Raw genomic sequence first — 16,740 nt, forward strand, 5'->3', positions numbered from 1 at the left:
ATTTCTTGATATATATAGTTAAAAGTTGGATTTAATATGATCAATGTACATTATTAACATTTATTTTTCAAGCATAAAAATAAAGGGATAAAACAAATTAATGACTTTTAATAAATTTTATGTGTGTTGTTGAAATAGAGAATGTAAAAAAAAAAAAAAAAAAAAAAAGAGAATTAGGTAACCCATGAATTGGCCCTAGAGCTTTTGGCCCATGAGAATTTTTGGCCCTGAGAGCTTTTTAAAAATTTGACCCTATTAGTTAAAGGGCTTTTTATTCTTCTGGCCCTATAAAGTAGGGCCAAAGCCAATATTGACACCACTATCTGTAACTCTGTATGGCCAGACCTCTGTATGGTATAATTCACCTTTAACCATTCATCATTTCAGTGTTATATTAACGGGGAATCGTGGAAGGAAGAATGAGGAGGCAAGTGGTCCTGTTTGGTGATTCCATAACGGAACAATCCTTCCGACAAGGTGGTTGGGGCGCTGCTCTTGCCAATGCCTATTCTCGCAAGGTCACACTCTACTCTCAGCTAACTTTCTGTTAGAGTTAGTTTGTTAGTTAGTTAATTAGTTAGCTGGTTTCATGTAACTGTTTCTTGATCTATATTCTCCTCTCCAGGCCGATGTAGTTCTTCGCGGTTATGGCGGTTACAACACTAAGTGGGCTTTGTTCTTGCTCCATCACATTTTCCCTCCGGTACGCTACCATTCTTTGCTTAATTCGGCTCATCATGTTCTCAATTTTTCAATGTATAGATCCGGGGATCAATTCTACAGGGCCAAATATAATTAATTACTTAATTAAGTATAAATGTAGTTTAAAATAATGTTAATTGTGCCTTTCTTCACTAATCTTATCTTCTTCGGGTGAATCCACAAAGTGCCATAAGTATCTTCTACCTTTTCATTTTAATTCACGCATCTTAGAGGGCTGATCTTGTTTGTTTATTTTTCTCGTTTAGTTAGTCATCTGTCTATGTTTCCGGATTTTCAAGTAATCACATTCATTTGAGGTGGTCCAAAAGGCTCACAAGTTTCTTAATATAGTGTTGCTTCTGATCTACAATAACTGTTTTCGAAGTCCTTAAATCTAGATCTAAAATTGTTCAGAAGCTTATTCTACTTAACATACTATATGCACAAACGTACCACTTTTTGTCTATGTCAACCTGGTGCTGCAATAAAATAGAAGGATGTTAGAGATTTTCATATGCATTTACTCAGAAAATTTTGAATATTTAGAGCTTACAGTAAGCTTTGTCTATGTCAAATAAGAGTGACATGGTCAAAGAAGCCTGAGGAAACCAAATGTGATTAAACTAAAAAAACTTTGTGACTTACGTTAAAGTTTAGCAGTAATTCAGAGCCTCTGTTACATTCAAGCGTTTATTTTTTTTGCTGGTTTCCTTTTCAGGACTCAGCTAGACCTCCAATTGCTACGACAATTTTCTTTGGTGCTAATGATGCAGCCTTGTCAGGGAGAACCAGTGAAAGGCAGCATGTACCTATTGAAGACTACAAGCAAAATCTCAGAAAAATTGTTCTACATTTAAAGGTTAAATAGTTTTCCTCCTGAAATTTGATCCCCTTTTAAATACTTGTTCAACCTTTAATTTAAGCTAGGAAGGAGAGCCTTGGAGCAATGGTTCCATGTGATTCCAAGGTTACGGGTTCAAATCGTGGAATCAGCCACGGATGTAATTATCAGGTTAGGCTTCCTGCGTTAACGCAGGATGCTTGTGCGCCTGACTACCCTTTTATCTGCTGCTACTGGATTGAGTCCTGTCGGATGTGTCTGCATTTGAAAATTTTCTTATCTACCCATCCCATATATCCTTTTAGATTCCGAGCTAATGGCTAGGTGAGATACTTAATAAAAGTGAAGATTGAGAGTATTAATTTCGGTTCACTAGCTCTGCAATTTTTTTTATAAGTAATTTCATTATTGTATCTATAATGTAACTCTAGAAACTTGTCTCCTTTTATAAGTAATTTGAAATGCTTTGTGCTATTACTTTTCTATGAATCTGATGATTTTATATCATGTTCCGAGCGCTTTCAAAGGCATGCTGTTTTTCTTTGGACCGTTGCTGTTTAATGCTGTTTCTTCTATGTAGCTGCTGTATTGAGTTATAAGTAGCCCATTGTTGTTTTTTGATGCCTGTGTTGATAAAGTACCAGTTATACTATCTGTTATTAATTTGTCATAATTTGGTTCCAGGAATGTTCTCCAACCATGCAAATTGTGCTTATTACTCCACCTCCAGTATGTGAAGAAGGGCGCCATGCATATGCAAAGTACAGTAAATCCTTTTGTATCCTATTGTTACAATCAACATTTATAATGTGCATTCATTTTTCACTTGGTCTCCATTAAGCATTTGGCTAAATCTAATGAACAATATCAAATGAAACCGTTCATTGTTGTCTGACTTGTAATGTACTCTTATTTTTTACTCAACTATTGCTACATATGGTACAACCATTATGATTACAATTATTATCCCCACTGTCCTATCCATCTTTTCCAAACCTCTATTTAACTATTTCTCCTTCAATTATGTCCATCTATAAGTCTATCTTGTACTCGTGCTAGTCGTTACACTTCTTGCCATCATGGTGATCTATTGTTTGTTCACTTAGTTGTTACTGCAAATGTCTACAAGAACAATTTGGCCCTGTCCCACTATGTGGATTGGATAGATCAGACAGCACTATATTGTCGTGTCATGTACCTGTAAGTATATATACTCAAGAAAAAATATTCTGCAGATAATCCTCTATTGATGTGTGATTATTACCAAGTTATTAAAAAAATCTGCTGTATTTAGACCTCAAAAACATCTCATCCCACTCCAAATTGCTAGTGCATTCTCTGGTTTATTGTTGCTCACTTGGAGTCCATTAAGAACTATGTTTTGCGAGTTTTATTTTGGTGGGAAAGAGAAGGAATGGAATGATTTGAACTGTAAAGTGGACTGAGGTTTACACTTGAGTCCCTTCGTTTCCCTGCCTTTCTGGCCAAAATAAAAGTTCGCACACACGCTCTTTAAGTTTCATGATCTGGCGTAGAAAGAATGTTTGCTTACATTAGCTTCCAATAACTCAGCCATTGTTAATTTCACGCTGATCCTGCAGATCCTTGTATGGTGAAAATGCAATGAAATTTCCAGAAAGAACAAATGAAGTAACTGGTCAATATGCGAGTGCTTGTGTTGAAACAGCCAAGGAAATAGGTGTGTTTTCTGTTGATCTGTGGTCCAAGATGCAAGAAACAGATGGCTGGCAAAAGAAATTTTTGAGGTTCGTTACAACCTGGACTTTGTAGTTATATACTATTAGTGGATGCCTACTAATCCACCTTTTCTCTAATATAAGATAGTCAAGATGGTAAGTAAACCTTTTATTAAGAGTTCTTGTGTTTTAATGAATATATAAAAAGAGTATTAGGAAAGAAAAAGCTTGATACCAAATAACCAAATTCCTATCAATTATTCCCTTTATATACGGTAGATGATATAGTTCTATTGGTAAAACCGTCATGCTTATGTGTTTGTAGGTTTTTTATGCATTGGTTTAGTGTATAGTAAGATAAGAACTATTGTCTTTTCTGAAATATATGGCCACCTATTTAAGAGTTATATTATGCTAACAGTGATGTGTTACTATTACAGTGATGGGTTGCACCTGACACCGGATGGGAATGCAATAGTGTACCAAGAAGTGATAAAGATTTTCAATGAAGCAGGGCTTTCTGCTGATAATATGCCACTTGATTTTCCTCATCACTCAGAAATTGATGCCAAAAATCCCGAGGGAGCTTTTCAGCAGAAATGTTTTTGATGTCACATTGTGGTTTTGGTAGGGATCTTCGATCTAAATCTATTCTATTTGGCGACCTATTATTTTTCTCCTCAACTCTGAAATAGATGTATAAGATCATATATGACAAGACAGATAAATTCTTTATACTTTTGCATTATTTTCCTCCATAGTCTATGATGTCTAAAAAGTATTGCCTAATTATTAAAATGGGTAAAATAATTAATTCTAAATTTAAAAGTATAAAAGTTAAAAAATTTAAAATATTTTAAAGTTACTATAAAAAGTAATTTAGACAAAAGTTAGACACTAAACAAAAGGCACCATAGAATTGGCCTTCCTCCATTCTCTTTTGCCTTCGGTGGTACTATTATTCAGTGTACACTTACTAAAAAATAAATTATAATTTAATATATTAACTACAAAAAGGAGAATAATAGATATTTTGAAGCAAACTAAAAAAGAAAATGATATAACGGGCAACTAAGTAAAATGTAAGAAATTGGATTTTTCTCAATCTCGTTAATAAATGCTATCGTAATTTTGGTTCGAATCACATTAATGCTGAATTAAATTTCATTTCCTTTCAGTCCATTTATCCCGTTAATAATCATCCATCAACTGAAAACACATCCACGTTATTCTTTTGAAAGAATCGTCGGGTAAAAAAATGAGGGGGCAAATCATGCTGTTTGGTGATTCCATAACTGAACAATCCTTCCGGCCAGGTGGTTGGGGAGCTGCTCTTGCCAACGCCTATTGTCGCCAGGTCACACTTTATTTTCAATTAACTTTCAGTTACACTAATTTTCTCTACTCTCAGATAGTCAGATAAGTATCTATGTTAATTGTTAAAAGAAAATTCACAAATAAGTGTCTATTAAGTAAATGTGTTTTTTTTTAGAAAAATAAAGTATTATACTCCTGACTTGATGAATAAGAGAAAATAAATTAGTAAATTAATTTTATATCACTCTTTCTTTCTTTCTTTTTTCTCAAACCAAGTGAAAATCTATATTGTTCAGGCGGATGTAGTCCTTCGTGGTTATGCGGGTTACAACACTAAGTGGGCTTTGTTCTTGCTCAATCACATCTTCCCGCTGGTACGCTACTATGCACTACTCAATGCAACTCATCATGTTCTTCATTCCCCAATTTGTAGATCCGGGAACAATCATTACAGGGGCAAATAAAATTAATTAATTAAGTAAAATATAAATAATATTAAAGTGAATTATACTCCAATTCTCTCTTACATGTCTGTATTTTATTGGCTTTTGGGTATAGAATTTGAAAGGATTAGCGTTTTTGTTAGTGTTTTTCGTCTCTTTCTCGGTCACAAGATTTAGTATGGATTGGCATTTTTAGGGGGGAAAAATATTTTCTTATATAAGTTTAACGGTATTAAGATATAACTTTAGAAAAAAATTGTTAAGTACTCTGAAGTGTTACGTGTTGGGATATTTATAAAGTAATAAGGTAGAATATAGTTATTTACTGGAGATGGTTTTTGAAGATGGATGGTTATTCCCTCACAATGAGGAGTTACCCCATGTTTAAGTTGGTTATCTCCCTAATAGTCATAAATTCATAATAGAAGTAATAGAAAAAATATCTAGCTTACTTCTGAAGTCAAGTTGGCACATGGATTGGTTTTGCTATTGTTGAGCCAGTTTCGGTGGCCTAATTTCAAAGGTAGCTTATCTGCTAACAAGGACGTGGGCTGGGCTTTATTAGTTGGCCCAGGTATGAACATTAAGAAAAAAAATAGAGATGATTCTTTTATTTTAAACATGTTGAATGTTTTAAACAACCTTATCCAGCAGGAACACTTCTTTAATTTGTCAATTTTAGACACACTCACTTATTGACACTCGTCCAATACGTATCTTTTGTGTCCAAGCGCATTTTAATAAAATATAAAATTTCTTTTAAGTATATTTAGACACACTTAAATACTATTATATATCAGTATATCAATTTTATTCTTAACATGTATTCTTTAAAATGAGTTTAGAAATAGTATATATTATTAATTATTAAAACAAAATATATTTTAAATATTTTATATAAATAAAAAAAAAATATTAAAAATAATTAAAAAATTAATTTATATTTTAATATTAATAAAATACCAAAATATCATTATAATTTATCTAAAAATTATTTTATATTATATATATATATATGTCATGTTTCGATCTCTTATAAGAATTTTAAGAATTTTAACGAGATCTTATTAAATTAAAATTCCTTTTAAATAAAAAACTTGTTATATTTTCTAGACACAATTAATATCTAATAAAAATATTTTAATAAGTAAAGTAAAAGATAACACAAAACACACAATGTTCTTCTCCACGATAGTTATCTTCTAATCTATCGTTTCAGGATTTTCAAGCATTCACACCCGTTTGAGGTGCATTAAAATCCTCACAAGACAAGTTTCTTAATATGGTGTTGCTTCCGATCTACAAAATCTGTTTGCTAAGTCCTTAAATCTAGGTCCTTAATTTTGTTTGTGTCAACCTGGTGTTGCCAACTTGCCTTAAAATAGAATGATAGGAAGAGAAAACTGGTATGGATAGGAATTTGAAATGTATTTAGTCGGAAAATTTTGAATATGAAGCTTATATATTTTTGTGATTAAACTAAAATATTTTGACACTCTTACATCATAGTTTATCAACAGCTCCGAGCCTCTGTTACCCCCATCTTTTCTTCATTAACTAAATAGAGGTTCTTTACTTAATTTTGGTAAATTGCTTAGTTAATGTTGAGCTCCAAGTGTGTTTATTTGTGTGGCTGGTTTCCTTTTTCAGGACTCATCTAAAGCTCGAATTGCTACCACAATTTTCTTTGGTGCTAATGATGCAGCCTTGTCAGGAAGAACCAATGAAAGGTTCCATGTACCCATTGAAGACTACAAACAAAATCTCAGAAAAATTGTTCTGCACTTAAAGGTTAAATCTTTTTTTCTCCTTAAATTTAAGGGTGCACTTTCATTCTGGTAACTATAATGTAACTCTGGAGACACTATATTCTTCTGTATGACATTGTCTTGATTTTCTGGAATGTTAAAAAGTTTTTAAAGTCACACTGTTTTTCTTTGAACCTTTGCTGTCTCTTCTATGTAGCTGCTGCATTGAATTAATTAGCAATACTTGGGCATGGCAACAAGCCAAGAACAAACCCTTATGCCATTAAGTACCAGTTATATTATGTTTATTAACTATAGGTCATAGTTTGGTTCCAGGAATGTTCTCCAACCATGCTTATTGTGCTCATTACTCCACCTCCATTTTATGGGGAACGGCGCCATGAATATCTAAAGTACGATAATAAATCCTTTCCTTCCTTATTTTTACAGTCAACATTCATAATGTGCATTCATTCAACTATTGGTACAACCAGTATAATTGCAGTTATTATCACCACTAGTATCCATCTTTTCCAAACCTCAATTTGACTGTTCTCCTCCAGCCATGTCCATCTACAAGTCTATCTTGTTCTCTCTTGCTAGTTGCTACACTTCATGCCATCATATTGAGTTGTTGTTAGTTCACTTAGTCGTTACTGCATCTGCAAGTATCTACAACAACAATTAGGCCTTGTCCCACTGTGTGGATTCAGATAGATCAGACAACACACCATACGATTAATCTTCTGTTATTGTAAGTATATAGTCAAAGACAAAATCTTCTGCGATTAATCCTCTATTGATGTGTGATTATTACCAGTGATTAAATAAGCACTTCAGCAGTATTTAAACCTTGTCCCACTCCACATTATATGGTATAACATCATTGCTACTGTATTCTCTGGTTGTTTTTAGAGTTCTAACTTTGAGTCCGTTGAGACACTGTTTTGCAAGTTTTGAACCTTCAAACCCTTCATTTCGCTTCCTTCCATTTCAAGCAAAACAGTTGTTAGTTTCATTTTTTGAGATATTATTTTGTTGGATTCTGCAGATCTTTACTTGGTGAGAATGCACCGAAGTTGTCAGAAAGAACAAACGAAGTTACTGGTCAATATGCAAGGGCTTGTATTGAGACAGCCAAGGAAATGGGCGTGATGTCTGTTGATCTATGGTCCAAGATGCAAGAAACAGATGACTGGCAAAACAAATTTTTGATGTTTGTTACAGCCTGAACCTCGTAGTTATACACCACATTATACGATTATAGGCATCACTGGCACTATTCGATTATGCATGAGTTTCTGAAATTTATGGCTACCTATTAATAATCATGTTTTATCTAACATTGATGTTTTACTTTTACAGTGATGGGTTGCACCTGACAATGGAAGGGAACGCTATAGTGTACCAAGAAGTGATAAAGGTTTTCAATGAAGCAGGGCTTTCTGCTGATAACATGCCATTCGACTTCCCTAATCACTCCGACATTGATGCCAAGAATCCTGAGGAAGCTTTTCAGCAAAAATGCTTTTTGATGTCACATTGTGGTTTTGTTAGGGATCTTTGAGACAAGTCTATTCTATTTGGTGACTTATGATTTTTCTCCTCAACGATGTCATAATCTCTAAGCTTAAATAAAACTGCGTTGAGTCAATGAGTAAATTAGTTGGATCAAAGACCGGACCTTTAAGAAGCAAGCTCTGAGATTTCATGTTAGTGGTGGAGAATGACGCCATATCATTATTTATAGTATTTGAAAGTTGAATTTGTTGAATTTTTATTTTAAAAGGTAAAGTATGATCTCTTATCTTTGAATAGTTTTTTTCTCATATTTTTTCTTAGTCTCACCTATGAAATAAATTGTGAGAGATCACACTTTACTCTCTAAAGTGAAATTCAAAATTTAGAAGATCTAAATCCTTAAAAAATTTTCCCAAGAAGTATGGTGAATTGGAAATATAGTCCCTATATATTTGAAAGTTTAATATTGTTTTGTTAAATATTCTATAATAATTATTAATAACAAAGTAATTATCATTATATTATTATACAACAGAAAGTATTTTAACGCCAAAAATATTAACGCGACGCATTTTGGTGTCAGTATATATACCTCGGTTTTCTCAATTTTTTTTAAGAAAGTATCTTTTTTTATAATTATATATAAAAATTAGCATTTAATGCATAATTGAACTAATTAGGGTTAAGTACGATTTTGGTCTTTAAGGAAGGGGTTGAAAATTTTTTTCGTCTCCGGCCTTTTTTTGCCTACAAAATAGTCCCTAAAGTTCAACTTAGTTTCAAAATCGTCCTTCGAACGAAAATACCCTCCCCTTCTTCCCCAAAATCAACAGAAGTAGAACCAGAAGCTGAAGCGAACCCAGAAGTTGAAGCAGAAGTAGAAACAGAAGAAACACCAATGAACCAACAACAACCAGAAGCACAACAACAACAATAATGAATAATGACATCAGAACAACAACAACAACAAAAGCAACTACAAGCAGAAGAACAACAACAATAATGAATAATGGAAATATTAAGAAGAAACATTAGAAAATCATCATCATCATCGTCAAGAACCCAGAAAAACGAGAACCCAGATACAGAACTCATAACTCAAAACTCAGATTTCGCACACAACCACCACCACCACCACCACCTCTTCGACAACGACGAACACGAGGGTGCAGGCGCTGACGAGGGCGAGGGCCAGACGAGGGCGCAGCACTGCCAGGTTGAGGTGCGACGAGACGAGGGCGACGGTGAGGCGACGACGACGTCGAGGGTGAGGAGGAGGAGCAGAAATGGCGAATGACGAAGAGCAGGAACGGCGGCGGTGTGGAGCAGTAGCGGTAGCCCTTCATCTTCCCTCTTCCCCCTTCTCCCTTTTCTTCTTGATGAGCGGATATTTTATACGCTTTTTGACATCATTTTCATATAGTTTTTAGTAGTTTTTATTTAGTTTTTGTAGGTTTTAGTGTTAAATTCACATTTTTGGCTACTATGAGTTTTTATGTTTTTGGATAATTTCAGGTATTTTCTGGCTGAAATTGAGGAGTTGGAGAAGAAGTCTGATTCAAAGACAGAGAAAGCACTGCAAGCTATCCAGATCTGACCTGCTTGCATTCAGAAGAGATTTTATGGATCTACAGAACTCCAAATCGAGCGTTCTTAACGGGTATGGAAAGCTGACTTTCAGAGCTTTCTAGCAATATATAATAGTCCATACTTTGCTTCGGATTAGAAGGCCCAAAACTGGCGTCCAACACCAGCTTCCTGCCTCCTTCCAGGCGTCCAACGCCCAAAGAGTAGAGCCCAGCGTCCAACACCCAAAGAGGACCCCCTAGCTGGCGTTCCACACCCAAGGAGCCTCATAGCAAGTAGATCTCATCAAAGTTCAGCCCAAACACTCACCAAGTGAGCTCCAAAAGTGGATTTTAGCACTAAATAGACTATTTTACCCTTACTAGTCATCTATTTAGTATTTAAAGTGTATTTTACATGATTTTCAGAACATATCATACACCACACACGTTTTACACTTTGTTTTACTTTCAGTATGAGTTTCTAAACCTCTTAGGTTAAGGGGAGGAGCCTTGCTGAGTCCTATGAATTAATAAAAGTACTACTGATTCTCTTCGATCCGTGTTTGATTAATTCAAAGATGTCTATTCGTTCTTCATCAATATGAATGCGTTGAACTGGCATAAGGTTATCACATTCTACATGGGTTTAGAGTGCGTCTTTCATCGGAGAATGATGAACCACCAGCTTGAATATACGTCTCTCAGACGGCTAATCCACGATTTCGTTGGAGACTTCTCGAGACATCAGTTCAACCGATTTCCGGGGAGATTAGGGTCTATGTGGTAGAGGCTAGAACCAAAGGCGCAGCACTCCTCCGATCTGGAAGATTCAACCTTGTTTGTGGCGTTTTGACGTGGCGGAAAATTGTCGATTAAGAATTTATAATAAGAACAGCGTTGCAAGTACAGTTCTTAACCGACGAAAATTCTGCTTATCAATTTAGAAAGGATTGTCACAAATTGAGAATAAAATACTGGAAGTAGAAATCCCAGGTCGTCTCCCAACGAGTTGACAAAAGGGTGCAATTTATTGGTCAGGAATTTTCTGAGAATTTTTAGAGTTGGAGAATGGGAAATTTAAAATAATTATTAATTAAAGCAATGAAAATTAATGAGAGATTTTATATATTTAAAAATAAAAAGCCTTGACTGGGAGAACATTATTTGGAAGTTTTATCCTTGTTGAACTTTTCCAAGTGTAATGGTAAGAGTTTATTGTTTCTACTTAGTTATCCCTTATCGAATAAAGGAAAGTCAAGTAACTGAACCAGCTCCAATTCACAAGTCCTAATCCTCTCCTTATGGAAGGATTAGCGTTAGTGACTAGAGAGCCAGCAAACAACTTCCAATTTCCAATTAACACTTGAGTATTCCAACTCAAGGGTCTCTTTTTAATCAACTCCCAAGTCAAGTTGGGAGTCTACTTCATTAACATGAATGTCATTTTCATAAACGATAAAAGGGGAAGAAAAGAAGACATGGAAATTCAAAAAAAATAATAACAGAAAATTAATTAAAGATAAAAATAATTCTTTGCATTAATAAATTCCAAAACCATAAACATCCATATCTGAACAGGGTTAATGGGTGATTAAAAGAGTAAGAGAATAAGGGAACAAAATAGAATAATGGAAACTTCAACGAAGGTAGTAACTCTTCTCAATATCCAAATCAAAAGCATAAAATTCTAAAACTATGAATATGAAGAACCCTCGAGAAAGTAGTATTTTCTCTCTAAGATTCAAAACTAAAAACTAAAAACTGTGTAAAAGTGAATGTGTCAATGTTTGTTGAGTTTCTGCTTGTCCCCTGGCTCTAGTCTGTGTTTCTGGGACGAAAACTGGGTCCAAACTCAGCCTAAAATTGCCCCCAACATTTTCTACGATTTTTGCACGTGGCGCATGTCACGCGTACGCGTCACTCACGCGTACGCGTTGATGGTCCTTTTTGTATGTCACGCGTACGCGTCAGGTACGCGCACGCATCACTGTGCAATCTCGCTTATCACACGTACGCGTCAGGTACACGCACGCATCGCTGTGAAAAACTCCAAATCACGCGCATGCGTGAGGTATGCGTACGCATCGATGCTCGCTGGTCATCTCCTTTGTTTCTTGTGTTCCTTCCATTTTTGCAAGCTTCCTCTTCATCCTTTAAGCCATTCCTGCCCTATACATCCTGAAAACACTTAACGCATGGATCACGGCATCGAATGGTAAAAAGGGGAATTAAAAATATACAATTTAAAGGCTTAGGAAGCAAGTTTTCAATTATAGAACAAAGTTGGGAAGGAATTGTAAAATCATGCAAATTATATGAATAAGTGTGTAAAGACTTGATAAAAGCCACTCAATTTAGCACAAGATAAACCATAAAATAGTGATTTATCAATCTCCCCACACTTAAACGTTAGCATGTACTCATGCTAAGCTCAAAGAGATAGAAAAATGAATGGGGGAAAGCAAGACTCATGAAATGCAATCTATATATGATTGCAACTATATGCTAAGATGTTTCTATCTACTTGGTTAAAAGTGAACAAGTTCTCCAAGACAAACATAAATCAAATTCAACTAATTCAAATTACACAATAAAAGACAAGTAAACTTGTAAGAAGATAGCTAATGAAAGCAGAGAACATAAAATCAAGCATTGAACCCTCACTGGAAGTGTATATGCACTATAATCTCTCAGGTGTCTAGGGTCAATCACTCTACTCTTCTCTAGTCATGCTTTCTAAAACTTTGTTCTTCATCTAACCAATCAATAAATATTTAGTGTACACATGCAAACATCATGAGGCCTTTTCAAGGTTGTAATGGGGATAAGGTAAGGGCGAGGATATATGTATGGCCAAGTGAGCTATAATATGAATCTTTGACTAACCTAAGCTCTCACCTAACATGTACACACTCTATATATATGAAATTATTCCTAGCTACCCATAATCTCACTTTTGTGTATTTCACATACTCATGTATCAAATTTTCTTTAATTTCACCATATATGCATTGATCTTTTATTAAACTTAGCATTGGGGTAATTTTGTCCCCTATTTATTTATTAAAATCATTTTTTATTTTTTTATTTTTATTTTTTTTTGAACATGAAAGCAAACATAACATTTCAATGCATATGATTTTTCTGATTTCACATGAGTAAGCACCCAAATTTCCAATATCTTGTCAATAAAACTCAACATTTTCTCATCAACCCAAGTTCCCACAATTCCCCACACTTAATTGATACACAATCTCTATCTTAAGCTAACCAAAGATTCAATTCAGGTAATTAATTGTTTTTCCTCTTAAAGCTAGTGATGTGGTAAAATATAGAACAAATGGGGATTAAAAGGCTCAAAGTGGCAGACAAAGGTAATTAAAGTGGTGGGCTATTTGGGATAAGTGAGCTAATAACAAATAATGGCCTCAATCATATGTATGCATGCAAATACACTAAACAATGGACATATAGAATGGAACAAACTATAGATTGCAATCATAGGGAAGAAAACACATAAGAATAAAATATTATGGTTAAATAATGTAACCATATAATTAAGCTCAAAATCTCACAGGTTGTGTGTTCTTAGCTATAATTCATGTTCCAAATTAAAATTTTCAAACAAGTTTAACACAAATTTTCAATTTAAATTAGTGAAATACTATAAACTAGGGTCTTGAAAAGAAACTCATTACTTTAACCAAGCAAAACATACATACAAACAATTATTATCATGCAATATATCCTATCTAACAAAATAAAATAAAATAAAATATAATATTGGTGTTAAGAGAGAGGTTACCTCCGGAAGTCAAGGACTGACCTCCCCACACTTAAGGCTTGGCACAGTCCTCCGTGCCATCAGTAAGGAGCAAGGTAGGGCTGGAAGCATCGCTTCCGCTGTCTGGCTCGCCATGGCTCCTTGCGCTACTAGATGAGGGAGAGTCCGAGGTGTCCTTCTGTTTTGGAGGTGGGTGGGTACCAACTATGAGGTCTTTCAGATAGTTGTATCGGCGCTTGTTACGGCACTCCATTTGCTCCATCTGCCGGTCTTGTCGGTCGAACCGCTCAAGGATCTGAAGAAACATCTGATGGGTGGATGGTGCTTGTGGTGTGGATGCTGGTGGATTAGAAAAAGGAGGAGTATCCAAAAATGGGCCTGCAGGCCAGCTCATAGAGGGAACTGGTGGCCTGATGTACTTCCCCTTTGTGACATACTGGTCGGCCCTAGGGATCATGACCTTCGTGTCTCCTGCCCGATAGGAAACACCTGCTACAGAGACTAAATCTGAAACTAATGCAGGAAAAGGTAGGTTACTCACTATCTTCACGTGTCCCATGGCCTGCCGGATGTGTCGGGGCAGGTTAAGAGGATGCTCTGTCAGGATGCACCAGATGAGAATAGCCATGTTCGCAGTGAAGGTGGACTCGTGAGTGCTCGGAAAGATATAGTGAGACATAATCTGTGCCCACACGCGAGCCTCCAAGGTAAGTGATTGGGCTGAGATGATCTTGGGTTTTGACCGATGCTGCCCCTAGATCCAGGTGCTGCCAGGTCGGGCTATAACTCCAAGGACACTAGCCCAGTCGAACTGATACATCTGGCACTTAAGAGAGGCTTCTTGATAAGCATCCAATCCCTCTGGGCTAGGTGGAAGATCTAGGGCTCGCTGTATGGCACTCTCGGAGACAGGGACTTGCTTCTAATGAACATAGATAGACTGCAGAGTAGGCGAGTGGAAGTTAGAGTAGAATTCAACTACCCATGATAAGTTGGCCTCCCGCGGCTGCCTCTTCAAAAATCCCCACTATCGTCTCTCGATGCGGGGCTCCACAAAATCAACAAAGTGTGTTGGGACAATGAATAGATGCTCATTATTGTAGTTCCTCTCAGCTAAGATGGGGAATATCTGCTCATAGTAACGGTTAGTGAACCGGGTGGAGTCCCGTGCGGGAAAGGCTTTCTCTGCTTTATCAACTTTAATGATCCTCTTTACCCGCTTTGTTTGCGGCTTGACGCTGGTAGATGGTGGCGCCTTAGCCGGTGCTCTCTTGGTTCCTCTCCTTGCTGGTGTCCTGTCAGTGGCCTTCTCTTTTCCTTTCTTGGTACCCATGCCTAAGGAAGAAGGAAAGAGGAAGAATGTTAAAGATAGATAACTAAAGAACCGGAAGGAAGAAATTTCAAGTGATAATGAATGCCAAAGAAAAGATAATAGCTTAAATACATGGTAGCTATAACATGCAGGTAAGACCTCAATTAAGAGCAAAAAGGCAATTCATAATAATTAGATGCGAGAGGGTTTATGGCATGCAAGTAATAGGCATGAGAAGCATAACTCAAGCATCAATTAGTAAATGTGTCAAATCAAATAGCACTTGTATGATGACAATTGTGAATGATAATCCCAAATATATGTGGATAACCAGTGTTGTGAAAAAGAGGCGTTAAAGTGTGAGAGTAAAATAAAATAGGATTCAAAATGCCATAAGAGCGTTTTCACAAACACTTGGTATGCAATGTGAAAATAGGAATTAAAAATAATCAATCCAAGTGTATATGAGATCCAAAATTAAATGTCAATTGTCAAATCACTCCTCATAATATCCACAAATTCAAAATAATAAAGTAGTACCCAAATAAAGCTCCAACACCAACATAAAAATGTATGAAAAAGAAATCATAAATAACTAAGGAAAAAGAAAATTAAGAAGAAAGGAACAAAGTAATTAAATGCAATAAATAAAAGAAGAAGAAAAGAGTAGAAGGGAGGAAGAAAAGAACCTAAGGTAGAAGATGAAAAAGGGAAGAAGAAAGTAGTAGATAGTAAGAAGGAATAAAGAAGAAAGAAGAAAGAAGAAAGAAGGAAGAATAAGGATTGAAAAAGAATTAGGATTGGGGGAGGTGATAATTGAAATCTGGCGGCGTACTGGTTTAATTGTGCGTCGCATGCGACGCATTCCCGTACAGCATGCGTACGCGTGGGTCGTGTAAAATTGAAGCGACGCGTAAGCGTTTGGGATGCGTACGCGTGACACGGGTTGTGCCAGTCGCGCGAAGGTAGCCTGCGCACGCACAACTCTCTGTTCAGTATGGCCTGGGGGCCAAAATTGCACATGACGTGTGCGCGTCAGGCACGCGCACGCGTGGATGGCCATTAAGTGAAAATGACGCGCACGCGTCAGGGATGCGTGCGCGTGATGGGGTTTGTGCTTCTAGCACAGTTCCAGCCCCAAGCCATCACAACTCTCTGCTCAGCACGCTATACGCCGATCTCCAGGGTCACGCATACGCGTCAGGGACGCTTACGCGTGGGTTGCTCAAAGCGCAACGACGCACACGCGTGAGGTACGCGTACGCGTGGGCTTGCTTGTGCGCAAAGCACGCTTCCTTCACCACTCCCACGCAACTCTAGGGTGAATTCCTTTGTGTTGCGAATTCATGCATGACGCGCACGCGTCAAGGACGATTGCGCGTCGAACACCCCTTTTTTTATGCAGAATGCAGAATACAGAATGCAGATGATTATGCAGAAATTATGAATGAATACTTGTGAAAAACAAAATAAAATAAAACTAGGAATGAAAAGGAACGATCATACCATGGTGGGTTGTCTCTCACCTAGCACTTTGCTTTTACGTTCTTAAGTTGGACGGTCCACAAGCTCAGTCTTCTTCTGTTGGTGGATCTTCCAAGAGGAAGATCACCAGCTCCTTGTTGTGCTTCATCTTCTCACCATGATACAGCTTTAAGCGATGTCCATTAACCTTGATAAATTTGGAACTTGAAGGATGACTCAGGTGAAAGACTCCGTATGGCTCTGCCTTCTCTACTTCATAGGGGCCTTCCCACCTTAATCTCAGCTTGCCTGGCATGAGCCTCAATCTTGAGTTGTAAAGGAG

General features: G+C 36.5%; 2 protein-coding genes across 4 annotated transcripts; both read left to right on the forward strand.

Annotated features, from left to right (window-relative positions):
• Positions 1-264: 264 nt before the first annotated feature.
• LOC112722345 (GDSL esterase/lipase At5g62930) lies at positions 265-3,975 on the forward strand. The gene is made up of 6 exons (XM_025773339.3): positions 265-518; positions 626-703; positions 1,421-1,561; positions 2,228-2,304; positions 3,145-3,309; positions 3,681-3,975. The coding sequence occupies exons 1-6, from the start codon at positions 420-422 to the stop codon at positions 3,847-3,849; spliced, it is 729 nt and encodes a 242-aa protein (XP_025629124.1). The 5' UTR covers positions 265-419; the 3' UTR covers positions 3,850-3,975.
• Positions 3,976-4,462: 487 nt separating this feature from the next.
• On the forward strand, positions 4,463-8,424 carry LOC112722344 (GDSL esterase/lipase At5g62930). 3 transcript variants are annotated; one of them, XM_025773337.3, is made up of 6 exons: positions 4,463-4,597; positions 4,854-4,931; positions 6,651-6,791; positions 7,085-7,161; positions 7,800-7,964; positions 8,114-8,424. In XM_025773337.3, exons 1-6 carry the CDS (start codon positions 4,499-4,501, stop codon positions 8,313-8,315), a joined length of 762 nt encoding a protein of 253 aa, XP_025629122.1. In that variant the 5' UTR covers positions 4,463-4,498; the 3' UTR covers positions 8,316-8,424. The 3 variants fall into 3 exon arrangements, with proteins under 3 accessions (XP_025629122.1, XP_072063178.1, XP_025629123.1); XM_072207077.1 differs by lacking the exons at positions 4,463-4,597; positions 4,854-4,931 and adding an exon at positions 6,133-6,247; XM_025773338.3 differs by lacking the exons at positions 4,463-4,597; positions 4,854-4,931 and adding an exon at positions 6,146-6,285.
• Positions 8,425-16,740: the final 8,316 nt, after the last annotated feature.

This window comes from Arachis hypogaea, chromosome 11 (assembly GCF_003086295.3).
Source record: "Arachis hypogaea cultivar Tifrunner chromosome 11, arahy.Tifrunner.gnm2.J5K5, whole genome shotgun sequence".
In the NCBI taxonomy this organism is placed as follows: domain Eukaryota; kingdom Viridiplantae; phylum Streptophyta; class Magnoliopsida; order Fabales; family Fabaceae; genus Arachis; species Arachis hypogaea.

Coding starts and splice junctions, on each gene's coding strand:
- LOC112722345 (XM_025773339.3), top strand. CDS start 420: ATGAGGAGGCAAGTGGTCCTGTTTGGTGATTCCATAACGGAACAATCC. Junction 519..625: donor CCAATGCCTATTCTCGCAAG/GTCACACTCTAC, acceptor TCTCCTCTCCAG/GCCGATGTAGTTCTTCGCGG. Junction 2,305..3,144: donor GGGCGCCATGCATATGCAAA/GTACAGTAAATC, acceptor CTGATCCTGCAG/ATCCTTGTATGGTGAAAATG.
- LOC112722344 (XM_025773337.3), top strand. CDS start 4,499: ATGAGGGGGCAAATCATGCTGTTTGGTGATTCCATAACTGAACAATCC. Junction 4,598..4,853: donor CCAACGCCTATTGTCGCCAG/GTCACACTTTAT, acceptor TATATTGTTCAG/GCGGATGTAGTCCTTCGTGG. Junction 4,932..6,650: donor TCAATCACATCTTCCCGCTG/GTACGCTACTAT, acceptor TTCCTTTTTCAG/GACTCATCTAAAGCTCGAAT.